Source organism: Oncorhynchus keta, chromosome 26 (genome assembly GCF_023373465.1).
Source record: "Oncorhynchus keta strain PuntledgeMale-10-30-2019 chromosome 26, Oket_V2, whole genome shotgun sequence".
NCBI lineage: Eukaryota > Metazoa > Chordata > Actinopteri > Salmoniformes > Salmonidae > Oncorhynchus > Oncorhynchus keta.
The window spans coordinates 44848073-44870572 of record NC_068446.1 but is presented as its reverse complement, the minus strand read 5'-3'; the positions used below and the strand labels follow the sequence as shown (position 1 = coordinate 44870572).

General features: G+C 42.9%; 1 protein-coding gene and 3 long non-coding RNA genes across 13 annotated transcripts in view; 2 read left to right on the top strand and 2 right to left on the bottom strand.

Moving 5' to 3' along the window:
• The window catches only part of LOC118379500 (myelin regulatory factor-like), a 116102-nt gene that overhangs the window by 2341 nt on the left and 91261 nt on the right, over positions 1-22500 (bottom strand). For 6 of the 8 annotated variants that reach the window (XM_052481061.1, XM_052481064.1, XM_052481059.1 and 3 more), the window contains 12 exons: positions 19932-20031; positions 16569-16769; positions 15987-16095; positions 14566-14675; positions 12731-12891; positions 12538-12613; positions 10845-10996; positions 7316-7386; positions 7105-7221; positions 4225-4579; positions 3276-3338; positions 160-265 (listed from right to left, as the gene is read on the bottom strand). In XM_052481061.1, the coding sequence (XP_052337021.1) occupies positions 160-265; positions 3276-3338; positions 4225-4579; positions 7105-7221; positions 7316-7386; positions 10845-10996; positions 12538-12613; positions 12731-12891; positions 14566-14675; positions 15987-16095; positions 16569-16769; positions 19932-20031 (1621 nt within the window). The remainder of the gene's footprint in view (positions 1-159; positions 266-3275; positions 3339-4224; positions 4580-7104; positions 7222-7315; positions 7387-10844; positions 10997-12537; positions 12614-12730; positions 12892-14565; positions 14676-15986; positions 16096-16568; positions 16770-19931; positions 20032-22500) is intronic. The other 2 variants (XM_052481062.1, XM_052481066.1) reach the window with 1 other exon arrangement.
• LOC127912169 (uncharacterized) lies at positions 14786-15825 on the bottom strand. Its single transcript, XR_008081254.1, has 4 exons — positions 15579-15825; positions 15306-15539; positions 15121-15198; positions 14786-14925 (listed from the first exon to the last, which is right to left on the bottom strand). It is a non-coding gene; the product is annotated as an uncharacterized LOC127912169 (long non-coding RNA).
• On the top strand, positions 16776-19921 carry LOC127912168 (uncharacterized). Of its 3 annotated transcripts, none has more exons than XR_008081251.1 (3): positions 16776-19155; positions 19324-19603; positions 19716-19921. It is a non-coding gene; the product is annotated as an uncharacterized LOC127912168 (long non-coding RNA). The 3 variants fall into 3 exon arrangements; XR_008081252.1 differs by having other exon boundaries at positions 16776-19211; positions 19492-19603; XR_008081253.1 differs by lacking the exon at positions 19716-19921 and having other exon boundaries at positions 19324-19435; positions 19492-19648.
• On the top strand, positions 20501-21892 carry LOC127912170 (uncharacterized). Its single transcript, XR_008081255.1, has 3 exons — positions 20501-20564; positions 20596-20655; positions 21663-21892. It is a non-coding gene; the product is annotated as an uncharacterized LOC127912170 (long non-coding RNA).

Genomic DNA, 22500 nt, shown 5'->3' with positions numbered 1-22500 from the left:
AACTTGTTCAGTTTATGTCTCAGTTGTTGAATCTTGTTCTGTTCATACAAATATTTACACATGTTAAGTTTGCTGAAAATAAACGCAGTTGACAATGAGAGGACGTTTCTCTTTTTTGCTGAGTTTATATGTTATATTGTATTAAGTGTATAGATGTACCTCAGTGACTTTTTTCTCTCCAGCGTGAAGCTCTGTCTCTGTGTGGTCAGGACACAGACGTCCTCTGGTGGCCCCACACTGTCTGACCCACACGCTGGCTCTGGAACTGAGGACAGAGGGAAGGATGGTGGCATGTCGTTACAACACTGTGAAGAAACAGGAACTGAGGACGGAGGACAGAGGGAAGGATGGTGACATGTCGTTACAACACTGTGAAGAAACAGGAACTGAGGACGGAGGACAGAGGGAAGGATGGTGACATGTCGTTACAACACTGTGAAGAAACAGGAACTGAGGACAGAGGGAAGGATGGTGACATTTCGTTACAACACTGTGAAGAAACAGGAACTGAGGACAGAGGGAAGGATGGTGACATTTCGTTACAACACTGTGAAGAAACAGGAACTGAGGACAGAGGGAAGGATGGTGACGAGTCGGTACAACACTGTGAAGAAACAGGAACTGAGGACAGAGGGAAGGATGGTGGCATGTCGTTACAACACTGTGAAGAAACAGGAACTGAGGACAGAGGGAAGGATGGTGACGAGTCGGTACAGGCGTGATCAATAGAAAAGGTGTAGTTGGTAAATCACCTATTTTGTGTTACAAAAACAGGTTTGTCTTCTTGGCCACTACATATAAACACATGCAGCCGTCATGGACTTCATCATGACTGTAGATAGCTGAGTTGTTTTGTTGTTTTATGTCCTGTGGTCTGGACTTCATGTGTAGAGTGATCTGTAACCATGGCTACTCACATCATATGGAGAGTGATCTGTAACCATGGCTACTCACATCACATGGCGAGTGATCTGTAACCACGGCTACTCACATCATATGGAGAGTGATCTGTAACCATGCCTACTCACATCACATGGAGAGTGATCTGTAACCATGCCTACTCACATCATGTGTAGAGTGATCTGTAACCATGGCTACTCACATCATGTGTAGAGTGATCTGTAACCATGGCTACTCACATCATGTGTAGAGTGATCTGTAACCATGTCTACTCACATCACATGGAGAGTGATCTGTAACCATGTCTACTCATATCACATGGAGAGTGATCTGTAACCATGTCTACTCACATCACATGGAGAGTGATCTGTAACCATGTCTACTCATATCATATGGAGAGTGATCTGTAACCATGCCTACTCACATCATATGGAGAGTGATCTGTAACCATGCCTACTCACATCATGTGTAGAGTGATCTGTAACCATGCCTACTCATCATATGGAGAGTGATCTGTAACCATGCCTACTCACATCATGTGTAGAGTGATCTGTAACCATGTCTACTCACATCATATGGAGAGTGATCTGTAACCATGGCTACTCACATCATATGGAGAGTAATCTGTAACCATGGCTACTCACATCATATGGAGAGTAATCTGTAACCATGGCTACTCACATCATATGGAGAGTGATCTGTAACCATGCCTACTCACATCATGTGTAGAGTGATCTGTAACCATGTCTACTCACATCATATGGAGAGTGATCTGTAACCATGGCTACTCACATCATATGGAGAGTGATCTGTAACCATGGCTACTCACATCATGTGTAGAGTGATCTGTAACCATGGCTACTCACATCATATGGAGAGTGATCTGTAACCATGGCTACTCACATCATATGGAGAGTAATCTGTAACCATGGCTACTCACATCATGTATAGAGTGATCTGTAACCATGGCTACTCACATCATATGGAGAGTGATCTGTAACCATGGCTACTCATATCACATGGAGAGTGATCTGTAACCATGCCTACTCACATCATGTGTAGAGTGATCTGTAACCATGCCTACTCACATCATGTATAGAGTGATCTGTAACCATGTCTACTCACATCATATGGAGAGTGATCTGTAACCATGCCTACTCACATCATGTGTAGAGTGATCTGTAACCATGCCTACTCACATCATGTGTAGAGTGATCTGTAACCATGCCTACTCACATCATGTGTAGAGTGATCTGTAACCATGCCTACTCACATCATATGTAGAGTGATCTGTAACCATGCCTACTCACATCATGTATAGAGTGATCTGTAACCATGCCTACTCACATCATGTATAGAGTGATCTGTAACCATGCCTACTCACATCATATGGAGAGTAATCTGTAACCATGGCTACTCACATCATATGGAGAGTAATCTGTAACCATGGCTACTCACATCATATGGAGAGTGATCTGTAACCATGCCTACTCACATCATGTGTAGAGTGATCTGTAACCATGCCTACTCACATCATGAGAGTGATCTGTAACCATGGCTACTCACATCATATGGAGAGTAATCTGTAACCATGGCTACTCACATCATATGGAGAGTAATCTGTAACCATGGCTACTCACATCATATGGAGAGTGATCTGTAACCATGCCTACTCATCATGTGTAGAGTGATCTGTAACCATGCCTACTCACATCATGAGAGTGATCTGTAACCATGCCTACTCACATCATGTATAGAGTGATCTGTAACCATGTCTACTCACATCATATGGAGAGTAATCTGTAACCATGTCTACTCACATCATATGGAGAGTAATCTGTAACCATGTCTACTCACATCATATGGAGAGTAATCTGTAACCATGTCTACTCACATCATATGGAGAGTAATCTGTAACCATGTCTACTCACATCATATGGAGAGTAATCTGTAACCATGCCTACTCACATCATATGGAGAGTGATCTGTAACCACGGCTACTCACATCATATGGAGAGTGATCTGTAACCATGCCTACTCACATCACATGGAGAGTGATCTGTAACCATGCCTACTCACATCATGTGTAGAGTGATCTGTAACCATGCCTACTCACATCATGTGTAGAGTGATCTGTAACCATGCCTACTCACATCATGTATAGAGTGATCTGTAACCATGCCTACTCACATCATGTATAGAGTGATCTGTAACCATGTCTACTCACATCACATGGAGAGTGATCTGTAACCATGCCTACTCACATCATGTGTAGAGTGATCTGTAACCATGCCTACTCACATCATGTATAGAGTGATCTGTAACCATGCCTACTCACATCATGTATAGAGTGATCTGTAACCATGTCTACTCACATCATGTGTAGAGTGATCTGTGACATGGAAGAGTTCTTGATTGCTGAGAGTGGTACGGTATAGCTGTAGATAAAACATACAAATCAGGATGTAATGCAGTCACACAAACCCCAACAGTACAAGCAATTTATCTTTATTGACATTTTTTTTTATTTAACCTTTATTTGACCTTTATTTAACCTTTATTTAACCAGACAAGTCAGTTAAGATCTAATTCTTATTTACCATGACGGCCTACCAAAAGGCAAAAGGCTTCTTGCTGGGATGGGGGCTGGGATTATATATACAAATAAATTAAATATAAATATAGGACAAAACACACATCACGACAAGAGAGACAACACAACATGGTAGCAACACAACATGACAACACAACATGATAGCAACACAACATGACAACACAACATGATAGCAACACAACATGGTAGCAACACAAAACATGGTAGCGACACAACATGACAACACAACATGGTAGCAACACAACATGGCAACACAGCATGGTAGCAACACAACATGGTAGCAACACAACATGGTAGCAACACAACATGGTAGCGACACAACATGACAACACAACATGGTAGCAACACAACATGACAACACAACATGGTAGCAACACAACATGACAACACAGCATGGTAGCAACACAACATGACAACACAGCATGGTAGCAACACAACATGATAGCAGAATAAAACATGGTACAAACATTATTGGGCACAGACAACAGCACAAAGGTCAAGAAGGTAGAGACAACGATACATCAGGCAAAGCAGCTACACCCGTCAGTAAGAGTGTCCATGATTGAGTCTTCGAAATGAAGAGATTGACATAAAACTGTCCAATTATGTCAAATGTCTTTAATATAATGTGTTTCACAAAGGTTTTGCGTTCCAGTCTAAACTACATTTGACTCATACAGTCTAAAGAAGAACCACACAGGGAGACCCACCTGCAGCTGTCAGGATGGGGACAGTTGTGTGATGAGATGTGTTGGTCTGTCTCCAGGATGTGTAGATCTATAAGGGATGATGTGTCCCCTGCTTCCTCCTCTGTGTCGCTGTGTGTGTTGTCCCGCCGTTGTCTCTGAGGCAGGGTCTGTTGGCCTCCAGGCCCACCCGGTCCAGGCAGCCTGTTCGTGGCCCCCCCTACAACCTCCAGGTCTCCTGCAGGGGCAGGGGCAGGTCTCTTCGCCTTGGACAGGTACATGGGGGCGGAGGTGTGGCTGAGACGGTTCCGGTAGCGTCCGTCCTTGTCCACAGGCCTGGACTTGGCCTTCTTGTTGATACTGCCCGGACTACTCAGCTCTACAGGAGAGAGGAGAGAGACTGGTGTCATGAATGCTTCTGTCATCAAACGCAAGTTGATATATTTGTTGTCTTTGAAATGTTTACTCACTGCCTATGTATGGGTTATGTATGGGTTATGTATGGGTTACATAGAGGTTACGTATGGGTCATGTATGGGTTATGTATGGGTTATGTATGGGTTATGTATAGGTTACGTATGGGTCATGTAAGGGTTATGTATGGGTTATGTATGGGTCATGTAAGGGTTATGTATGGGTTATGTATGGGTTATGTATGGGTTACATAGATGTTACGTATGGGTCATGTATGGGTTATGTATGGGTTATGTATGGGTCATGTATGGGTAATGTATGGGTTATGTATGGGTTATGTATGGGTCATGTAAGGGTTATGTATGGGTTATGTATGGGTTATGTATGGGTCATGTAAGGGTTATGTATGGGTTATGTATGGGTTATGTATGGGTTACATAGAGGTTACGTATGGGTCATGTATGGGTTATGTATGGGTTATGTATGGGTTATGTATGGGTCATGTATGGGTTATGTATGGGTCATGTATGGGTTATGTATGGGTTATGTATGGGTTATGTATGAGTCATGTATGGGTTATGTATGGGTTATGTATGAGTCATGTATGGGTTATGTATGGGTTATGTATGGGTTATGTATGGGTCATGTATGGGTTATGTATGGGTTATGTATGGGTTATGTATGGGTTATGTATGAGTCATGTATGGGTTATGTATGGGTTATGTATGGGTTATGTATGGGTTATGTATGGGTTATGTATGGGTTATGTATGGGTTATGTATGAGTTATGTATGGGTTATGTATGGGTCATGTATGGGTTATGTATGGGTTATGTATGGGTCATGTATGGGTTATGTATGAGTCATGTATGGGTTATGTATGGGTTATGTATGGGTTATGTATGGGTTACATAGAGGTTACGTATGGGGCATGTATGGGCCATGTAAGGGTTATGTATGGGTTATGTATGTGTTATGTATGGGTCATGTATGGGTCATGTAAGGGTTATGTATGGGTTATGTATGGGTTATGTATAGGTTATGTATGGGTCATGTATGGGTTATGTATGGGTTATGTATAGGTTACGTATGGGTCATGTAAGGATTATGTATGGGTTATGTATGGGTTATGTATGGGTCATGTATGGGTTATGTATGGGTTATGTATAGGTTACGTATGGGTCATGTAAGGGTTATGTATGGGTTATGTATGGGTTATGTATGGGTTACATAGAGGTTACGTATGGGTCATGTATGGGTTATGTATGGGTTATGTATGGGTTATGTATAGGTTACGTATGGGTCATGTAAGGGTTATGTACTGGTTACATATGGGTTATGTATGGGTTACATAGAGGTTACGTATGGGTCATGTATGGGTTATGTATGGGTTATGTATGGGTTATGTATGGGTTATGTATGAGTCATGTATGGGTTATGTATGGGTTATGTATGGGTTATGTATGGGTTATGTATGGGTTATGTATAGGTTACGTATGGGTCATGTAAGGGTTATGTACTGGTTACATATGGGTTATGTATGGGTTACATAGAGGTTACGTATGGGTCATGTATGGGTTATGTATGGGTTATGTATGGGTTATGTATGGGTTATGTATGGGTTATGTATGGGTTATGTATGGGTTATGTATGGGTTATGTATGGGTTATGTATGGGTTATGTATGGGTTATGTATGGGTTATGTATGGGTTATGTATGGGTCATGTATGGGTTATGTATGGGTCATGTATGGGTTATGTATGGGTCATGTATGGGTCATGTATGAGTCATGTATGGGTTATGTATGAGTCATGTATGGGTTATGTATGGGTTATGTATGGGTTATGTATGGGTTATGTATGGGTTATGAATGAGTCATGTATGGGTTATGTATGGGTTATGTATGGGTTATGTATGGGTTATGTATGGGTTATGTATGGGTTATGTATGGGTTATGTATGGGTTATGTATGGGTTATGTATGGGTTATGAATGAGTCATGTATGGGTCATGTATGGGTTATGTATGGGTTATGAATGGGTTATGTATGGGTTATGTATGGGTTATGTATGGGTTATGTATGGGTTATGTATGGGTTATGTATGGGTTATGTATGGGTTATGTATGGGTTATGTATGGGCTATGTAAGGGTTATGAATGGGTTATGTATGGGTTATGTATGGGTTATGTAAGGGTTATGTACGGGCTATGTATGGGCTATGTATGGGTTATGTATGGGTTATGTATGGGTTATGTATGAGTCATGTATGGGTTATGTATGGGTTATGAGTGGGTTATGTATGGGTTATGTATGAGTCATGTATGGGTTATGTATGGGTCATGTATGGGTTATGTATGGGTTATGTATGGGTTATGAATGGGTTATGTATGGGTTATGTATGAGTCATGTATGGGCTATAGGTTATGAATGAAGTGAAGGTATGGGTTAATCTTTTTGTCTGGTGTGGTAGGACAGATGAGTGTTTTCTTACCCGATGTAGATTGGTTGTTGCTTGGCGACAGAGCAGTTGCTGATTGGTTGTTTGTAGCAGTTGTAGGCGGGCAACAAGCTGCAGGATTGGACAGTGAAGGAGAGGGCGGGACTGCATCTGTACAGAACAGATACGACAGTTGTTCAATCCACTGTCAAATGTAATGAAGTAGGCTGCCATTGATTCATATGTCCCAGTGTGTGTCGCTGACCTGGAAGTGTCGGGGTGGTGGATCGAGGACCGGAGGCCGTCCTTCTAGATGATCCCACTGCAGACCTGGACCTGAGGGATGTCAGAACATTTGAACCTTTATTAATTTAACCAGGCAAGTCAGTTAAGAACAAATTCTTATTTTCAAATGACGGCCTAGGAACAGTGGGTTTAACTGCATGTACATGTGTCTGTATAGGCCTACTGCATGTACATGTGTCTGTATAGGCCTACTGCATGTACATGTGTCAGTATAGGCCTACTGCATGTACATGTGTCTGTACAGGCCTACTGCATGTACAGGTGTCTGTATAGGCCTACTGCATGTACATGTGTCTGTATAGGCCTACTGCATGTACATTTGTCTGTATAGGCCTACTGCATGTACATTTGTCTGTATAGGCCTACTGCATGTACATGTGTCTGTATAGGCCTACTGCATGTACATTTGTCTGTTTCGGCCTACTGCATGTACATGTGTCTGTATAGGCCTACTGCATGTACAGGTGTCTGTATAGGCCTACTGCATGTACATTTGTCTGTTTCGGCCTACTGCATGTACATTTGTCTGTTTCGGCCTACTGCATGTACAGGCCTACTGCATGTACATGTGTCTGTATAGGCCTACTGCATGCACATGTGTCTGTATAGGCCTACTGCATGTACATGTGTCTGTATAGGCCTACTGCATGTACATGTGTCTGTAGCGGCCTACTGCATGTACATGTGTCTGTATAGGCCTACTGCATGTACATTTGTCTGTATAGGCCTACTGCATGTACATTTGTCTGTATAGGCCTACTGCATGTACATGTGTCTGTATAGGCCTACTGCATGTACATGTGTCTGTAGCGGCCTACTGCATGTACATGTGTCTGTATAGGCCTACTGCATGTACATGTGTCTGTATAGGCCTACTTCATGTACATTTGTCTGTATAGGCCTACTGCATGTACATGTGTCTGTATAGGCCTACTGCATGTACATGTGTCTGTATAGGCCTACTGCATGTACATGTGTCTGTATAGGCCTACTGCATGCACATGTGTCTGTATAGGCCTACTGCATGTACATGTGTCTGTAGCGGCCTACTGCATGTACATGTGTCTGTATAGGCCTACTGCATGTACATGTGTCTGTATAGGCCTACTTCATGTACATTTGTCTGTTTCAGCCTACTGTATGTACATTTGTCTGTTTTGGCCTACTGCATGTACATTTGTCTGTATAGGCCTACTGCATGTACATGTGTCTGTATAGGCCTACTGCATGTACATGTGTCTGTATAGGCCTACTGCATGTACATGTGTCTGTATAGGCCTACTGCATGTACATGTGTCTGTATAGGCCTACTGCATGTACATGTGTCTGTATAGGCCTACTGCATGTACATGTGTCTGTATAGGCCTACTGCATGTACATGTGTCTGTATAGGCCTACTGCATGTACATGTGTCTGTATAGGCCTACTGCATGTACATGTGTCTGTATAGGCCTACTGCATGTACATGTGTCTGTATAGGCCTACTGCATGTACATGTGTCTGTATAGGCCTACTGCATGTACATGTGTCTGTATCGGCCTACTGCATGTACATTTGTCTGTTTCAGCCTACTGTATGTACATTTGTCTGTTTTGGCCTACTGCATGCACATTTGTCTGTTTCGGCCTACTGCATGTACATTTGTCTGTATAGGCCTACTGCATGTACAATTGTCTGTATAGGCCTACTGCATGTACATTTGTCTGTTTCGGCCTACTGCATGTACATTTGTCTGTATAGGCCTACTGCATGTACAATTGTCTGTATAGGCCTACTGCATGTACATTTGTCTGTTTCGGCCTACTGCATGTACAGGCCTACTGCATGTACATGTGTCTGTATAGGCCTACTTCATGTACATTTGTCTGTTTCGGCCTACTGCATGTACATTTGTCTGTATAGGCCTACTGCATGTACATTTGTCTGTATAGGCCTACTGCATGTACATGTGTCTGTATAGGCCTACTGCATGTACATGTGTCTGTATAGGCCTACTGCATGTACATGTGTCTGTATAGGCCTACTGCATGTACATTTGTCTGTATAGGCCTACTGCATGTACATTTGTCTGTATAGGCCTACTGCATGTACATGTGTCTGTATAGGCCTACTGCATGTACATGTGTCTGTATAGGCCTACTGCATGTACATGTGTCTGTATAGGCCTACTGCATGTACATTTGTCTGTATAGGCCTACTGCATGTACATTTGTCTGTATAGGCCTACTGCATGTACATTTGTCTGTATAGGCCTACTGCATGTACATTTGTCTGTTTCGGCCTACTGCATGTACATGTGTCTGTATAGGCCTACTGCATGTACATTTGTCTGTATAGGCCTACTGCATGTACAGGTGTCTGTTTCGGCCTACTTGTAATGTTCCAGACTGGACTGGCAAGCAAGTCAACCTACAGTACAGTATTAAAAGTCAACAGTAGAAATTAGTCATGACCTCTTGAGACGCAGGCTAAGAAACGCTCTTATCACAAACCTACAGTACAGTATTAATCAAAGATAAGAGAATGGGAGAGTGAGAGGGGAAAGGGGGGAGAAGGAGAGAAAGGGAGAGAGATAAAGAGAGAGAGAGAAGGGAAAGACAGTGAGAAAGAGGGAGAGAGAGAGAAGGGAGAGAGAGAGAGAGAAGGGAGAGAGAGAGTGAGAGAAAGGAGAGACAGAAAGAGAGAGCGAGGAAGAGAGATAAAGAAGGGAGAGAGAGACAGAGAGAGGGGGAGAGAGAAAGACAGAGCGAGGAAGAGAGAGAGAGAGAGAGAGAAGGAGAGAGAGAGAGAGAGAGAAGGGACAGAGAAAGACAGAGCGAGGAAGAGAGAGAGTATAGAGATTATATATATGTATATGTTTGAGGTATCTCATGTATATGATTGAGGTATCTCATGTATATGATTGAGGTATCTCATGTAGTGTATATGATTGAGGTATCTCATGTATATGTTTGAGGTATCTCATGTATATGATTGAGGTATCTCATGTATATGATTGAGGTATCTCATGTAGTGTATATGATTGAGGTATCTCATGTATATGATTGAGGTATCTCATGTATATGATTGAGGTATCTCATGTATATGATTGAGGTATCTCATGTAGTGTATATGATTGAGGTATCTCATGTATATGATTGAGGTATCTCATGTATATGATTGAGGTATCTCATGTAGTGTATATGATTGAGGTATCTCATGTATATGATTGAGGTATCTCATGTATATGATTGAGGTATCTCATGTAGTGTATATGGTTGAGGTATCTCATGTAGTGTATATGATTGAGGTATCTCATGTAGTGTATATGATTGAGGTATCTCATGTAGTGTATATGATTGAGGTATCTCATGTAGTGTATATGGTTGAGGTATCCCATGTATATGATTGAGGTATCTCATGTATATGATTGAGGTAGATGGTTGAGGTGTCTCATGTACAGGTACGTCTAATGTACTGTATCTGCCTGATGAGAACAGCATACATACCCAGCCTTCTCAGAGACGTCGCCTCTGTGGTGCAGTGTCAACACGTACAGGACGGACATGGAGATGACACTGAAGGTCATGACGACGACTAGAGCCAGAATGATTCCCTGCATCACCCTGTGGCTGATACATCCCTGCTCTGGGGTCAGACTCTGGAATCACACAGAGCTACAGGTTAGAACCACACACTGATACATCCCTGCTCTGGGGTCAGACTCTGGAATCACACAGAGCTACAGGTTAGAACCACACACTGATACATCCCTGCTCTGGGGTCAGACTCTGGAATCACACAGAGCTACAGGTTAGAACCACACACTGATACATCCCTGCTCTGGGGTCAGACTCTGGAATCACACAGAGCTACAGGTTAGAACCACACACTGATACATCCCTGCTCTGGGGTCAGACTCTGGAATCACACAGAGCTACAGGTTAGAACCACACACTGATACATCCCTGCTCTGGGGTCAGACTCTGGAATCACACAGAGCTACAGGTTAGAACCACACACTGATACAGCTCTACTCTGGGGTTAGACTGTGGAACCACACACTGATACAGCTCTACTCTGGGGTCAGACTGTGGAACCACACACTGATACAGCTCTACTCTGGGGTTAGACTGTGGAACCACACACTGATACAGCTCTACTCTGGGGTTAGACTGTGGAACCACACACTGATACAGCTCTACTCTGGGGTTAGACTGTGGAACCACACACTGATACAGCTCTACTCTGGGGTTAGACTGTGGAACCACACACTGATACAGCTCTACTCTGGGGTCAGACTGTGGAACCACACACTGATACAGCTCTACTCTGGGGTTAGACTGTGGAACCACACACTGATACAGCTCTACTCTGGGGTTAGACTGTGGAACCACACACTGATACAGCTCTACTCTGGGGTTAGACTGTGGAACCACACACTGATACAGCTCTACTCTGGGGTTAGACTGTGGAACCACACACTGATACAGCTCTACTCTGGGGTTAGACTGTGGAACCACACACTGATACAGCTCTACTCTGGGGTTAGACTGTGGAACCACACACTGATACAGCTCTACTCTGGGGTTATAATGTAATTATAATAATTATAATGTATATTATTCATAATACCTGATAATTATAATATATGTTAATCACAATACATACAGTGGGGCAAAAAGTATTTATTCAGCCACCAATTGTGCAAGTTCTCCCACTTAAAAAGATGAGAGAGGCCTGTAATTTTCATCATAGGTACACTTCAACTATGACAGACAAAATTATTTTTAAAAAATCCAGAAAATCACATTGTAGGATTTTTAATGAATTTATTTGCAAATTATGGTGGAAAATAAGTACTTTTATCTTTTTAAGTGGGAGAACTTGCAATTGGTGGCTAAATACTTTTTTGCCCCACTGTATATATATATAAATAATGATATATGTTATATGTTGGACTATCTGTTAATCATAATGTCTGTTTACCTTAATGTATGTTAATTATAATATATGTTAAGCTCAATATATGTTTATCATAATGTAGGTTAATTATGAGATATGCTAATCATAATGTATGCTAATTATACTATCTGTTCATCATAATTTCTGTCAATCCTAATGATCCTGACTAAATACCATCCATTTTGATTCCATAGACATTTTGATAAGTACAGAAACATACAGGTCAGAGAGACTCACCTTGCTCCCAGGTTTGACTGTCTTCTTCTTCTTCAGAGGGACACTTCCTGTCCTGCTGAACTGGCTTCCTGATTGGCTGGAGAGACGGTAAGAATATTAAATCATTGCAGTGGTACAATGGAACCAGTGGAATAGTAGCAGTAGTGTAAATCAGGTGCACCGATGCAATGCATAATATCCAGGCGTGTCCTACCTGGTGGTGCCTCCGCTGACGGTACTCTTCATGCTGTCCAGACGGCGGAGTTTGGCCAGCTTCCTGCTCCAGCGCTCCAGCTCATCTATACGAGTCTCCAGGTTGTCAGTCAGTTTACACAGCTCTTTCACTGCTCCTACGTTCTCCATGAATATACGGTCCTAGAGAGGAGAGGGAGAAAGAGAGAGAGAGAGAAAGATAGAGAGGGGGAGCGAAGAGGAGAGCGAGGAGGACAGAAAGGAGAGGGAGAGAGAGGAGAGAGATGAAGAGAGAGAGAGAGAGAGAGAGAGAGAGAGAGAGAGAGAGAGAGAGAGAGAGAGAGGGAGAGGGAGAGGGAGAGAGAGAGAGAGACAGAGAGAGAGAGAGAGAGAGAGACAGAGAGACAGAGACAGAGACAGAGACAGAGACAGACAGAGACAGAGAGAGACAGAGAGAGAGAGAGAGAGACAGAGAGAGAGAGAGAGAGAGAGAGAGAGAGAGAGAGAGAGAGAGAGAGAGAGAGAGAGAGAGAGAGAGAGGGAGAGGGAGAGGGAGAGAGAGAGAGAGACAGAGAGAGAGACAGAGAGAGAGACAGAGAGAGAGACAGAGAGAGAGACAGAGCGAGAGACAGAGAGAGAGAGAGAGAGAGAGAGAGAGAGAGACAGAGAAAGAGACAGAGAGACAGAGAGACAGAGAGACAGAGACAGAGAGACAGAGAGAGAGAGACAGAGAGAGAGACAGAGAGAGAGAGGGAGAGAGAGGCACAGAAGTTGGCGTTTGTGTGTCTGTTGCCATATTCTGAAATCTTTTCCAGAGTTGTCGGTTTCTTCAGAAATCTCAGTTGGAGGAATTACCATTTCCCTCCCCAGTTATTCCCTCCCCAGTTAATCCCTCCACAGTTAATCCCTCCCCAGTTAATCCCTCCCCAGTTAATCCCTCCCCAGTTATCCCCTCCCCAGTTATCCCTCCCCAGTTATCCCCTCCCCAGTTAATCCCTCCCCAGTTATCCCCTCCCCAGTTAATCCCTCCTCAGTTATCCCCTCCCCAGTTATCCCCTCCCCAGTTATCCCTTCCCCAGTTATCCCTTCCCCAGTTTATCCTTCCCCAGTTAATCCCTCCCCAGTTATCCCCTCCCCAGTTATTCCCTCCCCAGTTAATCCCTCCCCAGTTATCCCCTCCCCAGTTAATCCCTCCCCAGTTAATCCCTCCCCAGTTATCCTCTCCCCAATTAATCCCTCCCCAGTTATCCCCTCCCCAGTTAATCCCTCCCCAGTTAATCCCTCCCCAGTTATCCTCTCCCCAATTAATCCCTCCCCAGTTATCCTCTCCCCAATTAATCCCTCCCCAGTTATCCTCTCCCCAGTTAATCCCTCCCCAGTTATCCCCTCCCCAGTTAATCCCTCCCCAGTTAATCCCTCCCCAGTTAATCCCTCCCCAGTTATCCCCTCCCCAGTTATTCCCTCCCCAGTTAATCCCTCCCCAGTTAATCCCTCCCCAGTTAATCCCTCCCCAGTTATCCTCTCCCCAATTAATCCCTCCCCAGTTATCCTCTCCCCAATTAATCCCTCCCCAGTTATCCCCTCCCCAGTTAATCCCTCCCCAGTTAATCCCTCCCCAGTTAATCCCTCCCCAGTTATCCCCTCCCCAGTTATTCCCTCCCCAGTTAATCCCTCCCCAGTTATCCCCTCCCCAGTTAATCCCTCCCCAGTTAATCCCTCCCCAGTTAATCCCTCCCCAGTTAATCCCTCCTGTTTCCAGGAATTCTCCAATTTGGATTTTTAAAATAACTTTGCAACCCTACTAAATACATACAGTTTTCTTGGTTGCTGTGTGCGCGTGCAAAGCGTGTGTCTCACCTTGTTAACCACCAGTAGTTTAGGGATGGTCTCTCCGTTAGAGCAGATCACATCACCGCCCTCCTTCACAGCTTCAGGCAGGATCTGCTGCACGTCCTGAGCTATCACTCCTGGATAATACAACACCTTACTGTAAACTCCTATCACTCCTGGATAATACAACACCTTACTGTAAACTTCTATCACTCCTGGATAATACAACACCTTACTGTAAACTTCTATCACTCCTGGATAATACAACACCTTACTGTAAACTCCTATCACTCCTGGATAATACAACACCTTACTGTAAACTCCTATCACTCCTGGATAATACAACACCTTACTGTAAACTCCTATCACTCCTGGATAATACAACACCTTACTGTAAACTTCTATCACTCCTAGATAATACAACACCTTACTGTAAGCTCCTATCACTCCTGGATAATACAACACCTTACTGTAAGCTCCTATCACTCCTGGATAATACAACACCTTACTGTAAGCTCCTATCACTCCTGGATAATACAACACCTTACAGTAAGCTCCTATCACTCCTGGATAATACAACACCTTACTGTAAACTCCTATCACTCCTGGATAATACAACACCTTACTGTAAACTCCTATCACTCCTGGATAATACAACACCTTACTGTAAGCTCCTATCACTCCTGGATAATACAACACCTTACTGTAAACTCCTATCACTCCTGGATAATCTTACTGTAAGCTCCTACTCCTGGATAATACAACACCTTACTGTAAACTCCTATCACTCCTGGATAATACAACACCTTACTGTAAACTTCTATCACTCCTGGATAATACAACACCTTACTGTAAACTCCTATCACTCCTGGATAATACAACACCTTACTGTAAGCTCCTATCACTCCTGGATAATACAACACCTTACTGTAAACTCCTATCACTCCTGGATAATACAACACCTTACTGTAAACTCCTATCACTCCTGGATAATACAACACCTTACTGTAAGCTCCTATCACTCCTGGATAATACAACACCTTACTGTAAACTCCTATCACTCCTGGATAATACAACACCTTACTGTAAACTCCTATCACTCCTGGATAATACAACACCTTACTGTAAGCTCCTATCACTCCTGGATAATACAACACCTTACTGTAAGCTCCTATCACTCCTGGATAATACAACACCTTACTGTAAGCTCCTATCACTCCTAGATAATACAACACCTTACTGTAAACTTCTATCACTCCTAGATAATACAACACCTTACTGTAAACTCCTATCACACCTAGATAATGCAATGTAGGGAGGATAGGAAATACAAAAATAACTCACGATACAAATGTTATTAAGATGGGAATGCAATACTTTTCTAGTGCTACTGATTTCTGTTAATTCATTGTCTATAATGTGTAACCCAAAACGACAGTATAAGTTACCAGTCTCTGGGCTGGAGTCGATGCCCATGCTGGAAGCAAACTCAGGCTTGTACTGATAATGAACCAGCCTCATCTGACTGATCCGCTTCAGGTTGCCTGTAGTGTCCACCTATACACACACACGCACGCACGCACGCGCACGCACGCACGCACGCACGCGCGCACGCGCACACACACACACACACACACACACACACACACACACACACACACACACACACACACACACACACACACACACACACACACACACAGAGAGAGACACACACACGCACACACATAGATTTGGATATGACTATGCAGCTAGATTACAGACAGGAACATACGGCTAATGGATGATGAAGGTTTCAGGACAATGAACAGAGAAAACACAATATAAAATGTTGTGAATTTTATTGTAACACAAATATTTGTTTACATATTTTTTTTAATTGTCAGGGAATTTGTTTGATTAACATTTTGATAAGCATTTTTGCATCACTACACTAACATGCAGACAGACAGTCAGAGAACATAGCACACACAAAGATCTTATCTTATCTTATATATCTATAGCCCCCCCCCCTCACCCCCTCCCCTCACCTCGTGGACGTTCTCTTTAGCCCGTATATCGGAAGGGTGCACCAGTGACCCCATGACCTTCAGGTTGCCGTGGATGACCATGGCCTCGTCTGGCCGGTCGGTGTTGATACCGACCCGGCCGTGGTGGTACACTGAGTCAGGTAGCTGACCGCGCTGCCACAACACCTCACTGTCACTCTCAAACTGACCCGGGTTAGACGCCTGGAAACCCAGAGATGGAAAGGGACAGACAACACCGAGATATTTAGAGTTGACGGGAGCTGTAAAAAAAACATCCTTTGATTTACATTCGTAATATAAATAGGTCTTTCATTCCTCTTTTGTTTGCAGTGCTATTAATATCCCTATACACTGAGTAGCTTCCAACATTTATTTGCTGTTGCTGATCTGCATGGAATGTTTAACTTCTTTGGGACTGGGGGGCAGTATTGAGTAGCTTGGATAAAAAAGGTGCCCAGAGTAAACTGCCTGCTACTCAGCCATAAAAACTAGAATATGCATACAATTAGTAGATTTGGATAGACAACACTCTAAAGTTTCTAAAACTGTTTGAATGATGTCTGTGAGTATAACAGAACTCATATGACAGACAAAAACCTGAGAAAAATCCAACCAGGAAGTGGGAAATCTGAGGTTTGTAGTTCAACTATTTGCCTATTGACTATATAGTGTCTATGGGGTCATATTGCACTTCCTAAGGCTTCCACTAGACGTCAACAGTCTTTAGAACCTTGTTTGATGCTTCTACTGTGAAGGAGGGGGGAATGGTAGCTGAATGAGTCAGAGGTCTGCCAGAGTGGCATGAGCTGATCACGCACGCTCACGTGAGAGCGACCTGCGTTCCACTGCAATTCTACAGACAAAGGAATTCTCTGGTTGAAACATTAATGAAGATTTATGATAAAAACATCCTAAAGATTGATTCTATACTTCGTTTGACATGTTTCTATGAACTGTAATATGACTTTTCATCTGAACTTTCACCTGGACTTGCTCGGGCCTCATGAGTTTGGATTGTGTACTAAACGCGCGAGAAAAAAAAGGAGGTATTTGGACATAAATAATGGACATTATCGAACAAAACAAACATTTATTGTGGAACTGGGATTGCTGGGAGTGCATTCTGATGAAGATCAACAAAGTTAAGTGAATATTTATAATGCTATTTCTGACTTCTGTTGACTCCACAACATGGCAGATATCTGTATGGCTTGTTTTGTGTCTGAGGGCTGTACTCAGATTATTGCATGGTTTGATTTTTCCGTAAAGTTTTTTTGAAATCTGACACAGCGGTTGCATTAAGGAGAAGTGTATCTATAATTCCGGGCATAATAGTTGTGTCTTTCATCAATGTTTATTATGAGTATTTCTGTAAATTGATGTGGCTCTCTGCAAAATCACTGGATGCTTCGGAACTACTGGAAATAACGTGACAATGTAAACTGACATTTTTGGATATAAATATGAACTTTATCGAACAAAACATACATGTAGTGTGTAACATGAGGTCCTATGAGTGTCATCTGATGAAGATCCTCAAAGGTTAGTGATTCATTTTATCACTATTTCTGCTTTTTGTGACTCCTCTCTTTGGCTGGAAAAATGGCTGTGTTTTTCTGTGACTTGGCTCTGACCTAAACACAATCGTTTGGATTGCTTTCGCAGTAGAGCCTATTTGAAATTGTACACTGTGGCTGGATTTACAACACGTTTATCTTTAAAATGGTTTAAAATACTTGTATGTTTGAGGAATTTTAATTTTGGGATTTCTGTTGTTTTGAATTTGGCGCCATGCAATTTCACTGGCTGTTGGCGAGGTAGGACGCTACCGTCCCACATATCCCAGAGAAGTTAACAGCCTCAAAAAACATGTAGATATTTACAGAAGAAGGAATCTAAACCGTAACACATGCAGTTAGATAGATATTAAGGGTTTGGCTCAATTTCATATACATTTAGGAAGAAGTAAATTCAAATTTTTGAATTGCAAATTTCAGTTTATTTCCTGTGAGGTAAATATTGAGATAGATCAGAGGAGGACAGATCAGAGGACGGTCTGACAGACACGGCCAGACTGACCGAGGTTATTGAGATAGATCAGAAGAGGACGATCAGACAGACACGGCCAGACTGACCGAGGTTATTGAGATAGATCAGAAGAGGACGATCAGACAGACACGGCCAGACTGACCAAGGTTATTGAGATAGATCAGAAGAGGACGGTCTGACAGACACGGCCAGACTGACAGAGGTTATTGAGATAGATCAGAAGAGGACGGTCTGACAGACACGGCCAGACTGACAGAGGTTATTGAGATAGATCAGAAGAGGACGGTCTGACAGACACGGCCAGACTGACAGAGGTTATTGAGATAGATCAGAAGAGGACGATCTGACAGAAAGAGCCAGACTGACAGAGGTTATTGAGATAGATCAGAAGAGGACGATCAGACAGACACAGCCAGACTGACAGAGGTTATTGAGATAGGTCAGAATAGGACGGTCTGACAGACACGGCCAGACTGACAGAGGTTATTGAGATAGATCAGAAGAGGACGGTCTGACAGACACGGCCAGACTGACAGAGGTTATTGAGATAGATCAGAAGAGGACGATCTGACAGACACAGCCAGACTGACAGAGGTTATTGAGATAGATCAGAAGAGGACAATCAGACAGACACAGCCAGACTGACAGAGGTTATTGAGATAGGTCAGAATAGGACGGTCTGACAGACACGGCCAGACTGACAGAGGTTATTGAGATAGATCAGAAGAGGACGGTCTGACAGACACGGCCAGACTGACAGAGGTTATTGAGATAGATCAGAAGAGGACGATCTGACAGACACAGCCAGACTGACAGAGGTTATTGAGATAGATCAGAAGAGGACGATCTGACAGACACAGCCAGACTGACAGAGGTTATTGAGATAGATCAGAAGAGGACGATCAGACAGACACAGCCAGACTGACAGAGGTTATTGAGATAGGTCAGAATAGGACGGTCTGACAGACACGGCCAGACTGACAGAGGTTATTGAGATAGATCAGAAGAGGACGGTCTGACAGACACGGCCAGACTGAATGAGGTTATTGAGATAGATCAGAAGAGGACGATCAGACAGACACGGCCAGACTGACAGAGGTTATTGAGATAGATCAGAAGAGGACGGTCTGACAGACACGGCCAGACTGACAGAGGTTATTGAGATAGATCAGAAGAGGACGATCTGACAGACACGGCCAGACTGACAGAGGTTATTGAGATCAGAGGAGGACGGTCAGACAGACACGGCCAGACTGACAGAGGTTATTAAGATAGATCAGAAGAGGACGGTCAGACAGACACGGCCAGACTGACAGAGGTTACCCTGACGATGATCCTCTCGGACACCTGCGCGGCCACCGTGAAGCTCTGACTGTGGGCCTGGGCCTGCAACGCTACAACCAGCATGAAGTACCTACAGTATGGAGTTAAACAGGTTAATCACCTACAATATGGAGGTAAACAGGGTTAATCACCTACAGTATGGAGGTAAACAGGTTAATCACCTACAGTATGGAATTAAACAGGGTTAATCACCTACAGTATGGAGGTAAACAGGGTTAATCACCTACAGTATGGAGTTAAACAGGGTTAATCACCTACAGTATGGAGGTAAACAGGGTTAATCACCTACAGTATGGAGGTAAACAGGGTTAATCACCTACAGTATGGAGGTAAACAGGGTTAATCACCTACAGTATGGAGGTAAACAGGTTAATCACCTACAGTATGGAGGTAAACAGGTTAATCACCTACAGTATGGAGGTAAACAGGTTAATCACCTACAGTATGGAGGTAAACAGGGTTAATCACCTACAGTATGGAGTTAAACAGGGTTAATCACCTACAGTATGGAGGTAAACAGGTTAATCACCTGCAGTATGGAGTTAAACAGGGTTAATCACCTACAGTATGGAGGTAAACAGGTTAATCACCTACAGTATGGAGGTAAACAGGGTTAATCACCTACAGTATGGAGGTAAACAGGTTAATCACCTACAGTATGGAGGTAAACAGGTTAATCACCTACAGTATGGAGGTAAACAGGGTTAATCACCTACAGTATGGAGTTAAACAGGTTAATCACCTACAATATGGAGGTAAACAGGTTAATCACCTACAGTATGGAGTTAAACAGGTTAATCACCTACAGTATGGAGGTAAACAGGGTTAATCACCTACAGTATGGAGGTAAACAGGTTAATCACCTACAGTATGGAGTTAAACAGGGTTAATCACCTACAGTATGGAGTTAAACAGGGTTAATCACCTACAGTATGGAGTTAAACAGGTTAATCACCTACAGTATGGAGTTAAACAGGTTAATCACCTACAGTATGGAGGTAAACAGGTTAATCACCTACAGTATGGAGGTAAACAGGGTTAATCACCTACAGTATGGAGGTAAACAGGTTAATCACCTACAGTATGGAGGTAAACAGGGTTAATCACCTACAGTATGGAGTTAAACAGGGTTAATCACCTACAGTATGGAGGTAAACAGGTTAATCACCTACAGTATGGAGGTAAACAGGGTTAATCACCTACAGTATGGAGGTAAACAGGGTTAATCACCTACAGTATGGAGGTAAACAGGGTTAATCACCTACAGTATGGAGGTAAACAGGGTTAATCACCTACAGTATGGAGGTAAACAGGTTAATCACCTACAGTATGGAGTTAAACAGGGTTAATCACCTACAGTATGGAGGTAAACAGGTTAATCACCTACAGTATGGAGTTAAACAGGTTAATCACCTACAGTATGGAGTTAAACAGGGTTAATCACCTACAGTATGGAGTTAAACAGGTTAATCACCTACAGTATGGAGTTAAACAGGGTTAATCACCTACAGTATGGAGGTAAACAGGGTTAATCACCTACAGTATGGAGGTAAACAGGTTAATCACCTACAGTATGGAGTTAAACAGGGTTAATCACCTACAGTATGGAGTTAAACAGGTTAATCACCTACAGTATGGAGTTAAACAGGGTTAATCACCTACAGTATGGAGTTAAACAGGTTAATCACCTACAGTATGGAGGTAAACAGGGTTAGTCACCTACAGTATGGAGTTAAACAGGGTTAATCACCTACAGTATGGAGGTAAACAGGTTAATCACCTACAGTATGGAGGTAAACAGGGTTAATCACCTACAGTATGGAGGTAAACAGGGTTAATCACCTACAGTATGGAGGTAAACAGGTTAATCACCTACAGTATGGAGGTAAACAGGTTAATCACCTACAGTATGGAGGTAAACAGGGTTAATCACCTACAGTATGGAGTTAAACAGGGTTAATCACCTACAGTATGGAGGTAAACAGGTTAATCACCTACAGTATGGAGTTAAACAGGTTAATCACCTACAGTATGGAGTTAAACAGGGTTAATCACCTACAGTATGGAGTTAAACAGGTTAATCACCTACAGTATGGAGTTAAACAGGGTTAATCACCTACAGTATGGAGGTAAACAGGGTTAATCACCTACAGTATGGAGTTAAACAGGGTTAATCACCTACAGTATGGAGGTAAACAGGGTTAATCACCTACAGTATGGAGGTAAACACAGTTAATCACCTACAGTATGGAGTTAAACAGGGTTAATCACCTACAATATGGAGGTAAACAGGGTTAATCACCTACAGTATGGAGGTAAACAGGGTTAATCACCTACAGTATGGAGGTAAACAGGGTTAATCACCTACAGTATGGAGGTAAACAGGTTAATCACCTACAGTATGGAGGTAAACAGGGTTAATCACCTACAGTATGGAGGTAAACAGGGTTAATCACCTACAGTATGGAGGTAAACAGGTTAATCACCTACAGTATGGAGGTAAACAGGGTTAATCACCTACAGTATGGAGGTAAACAGG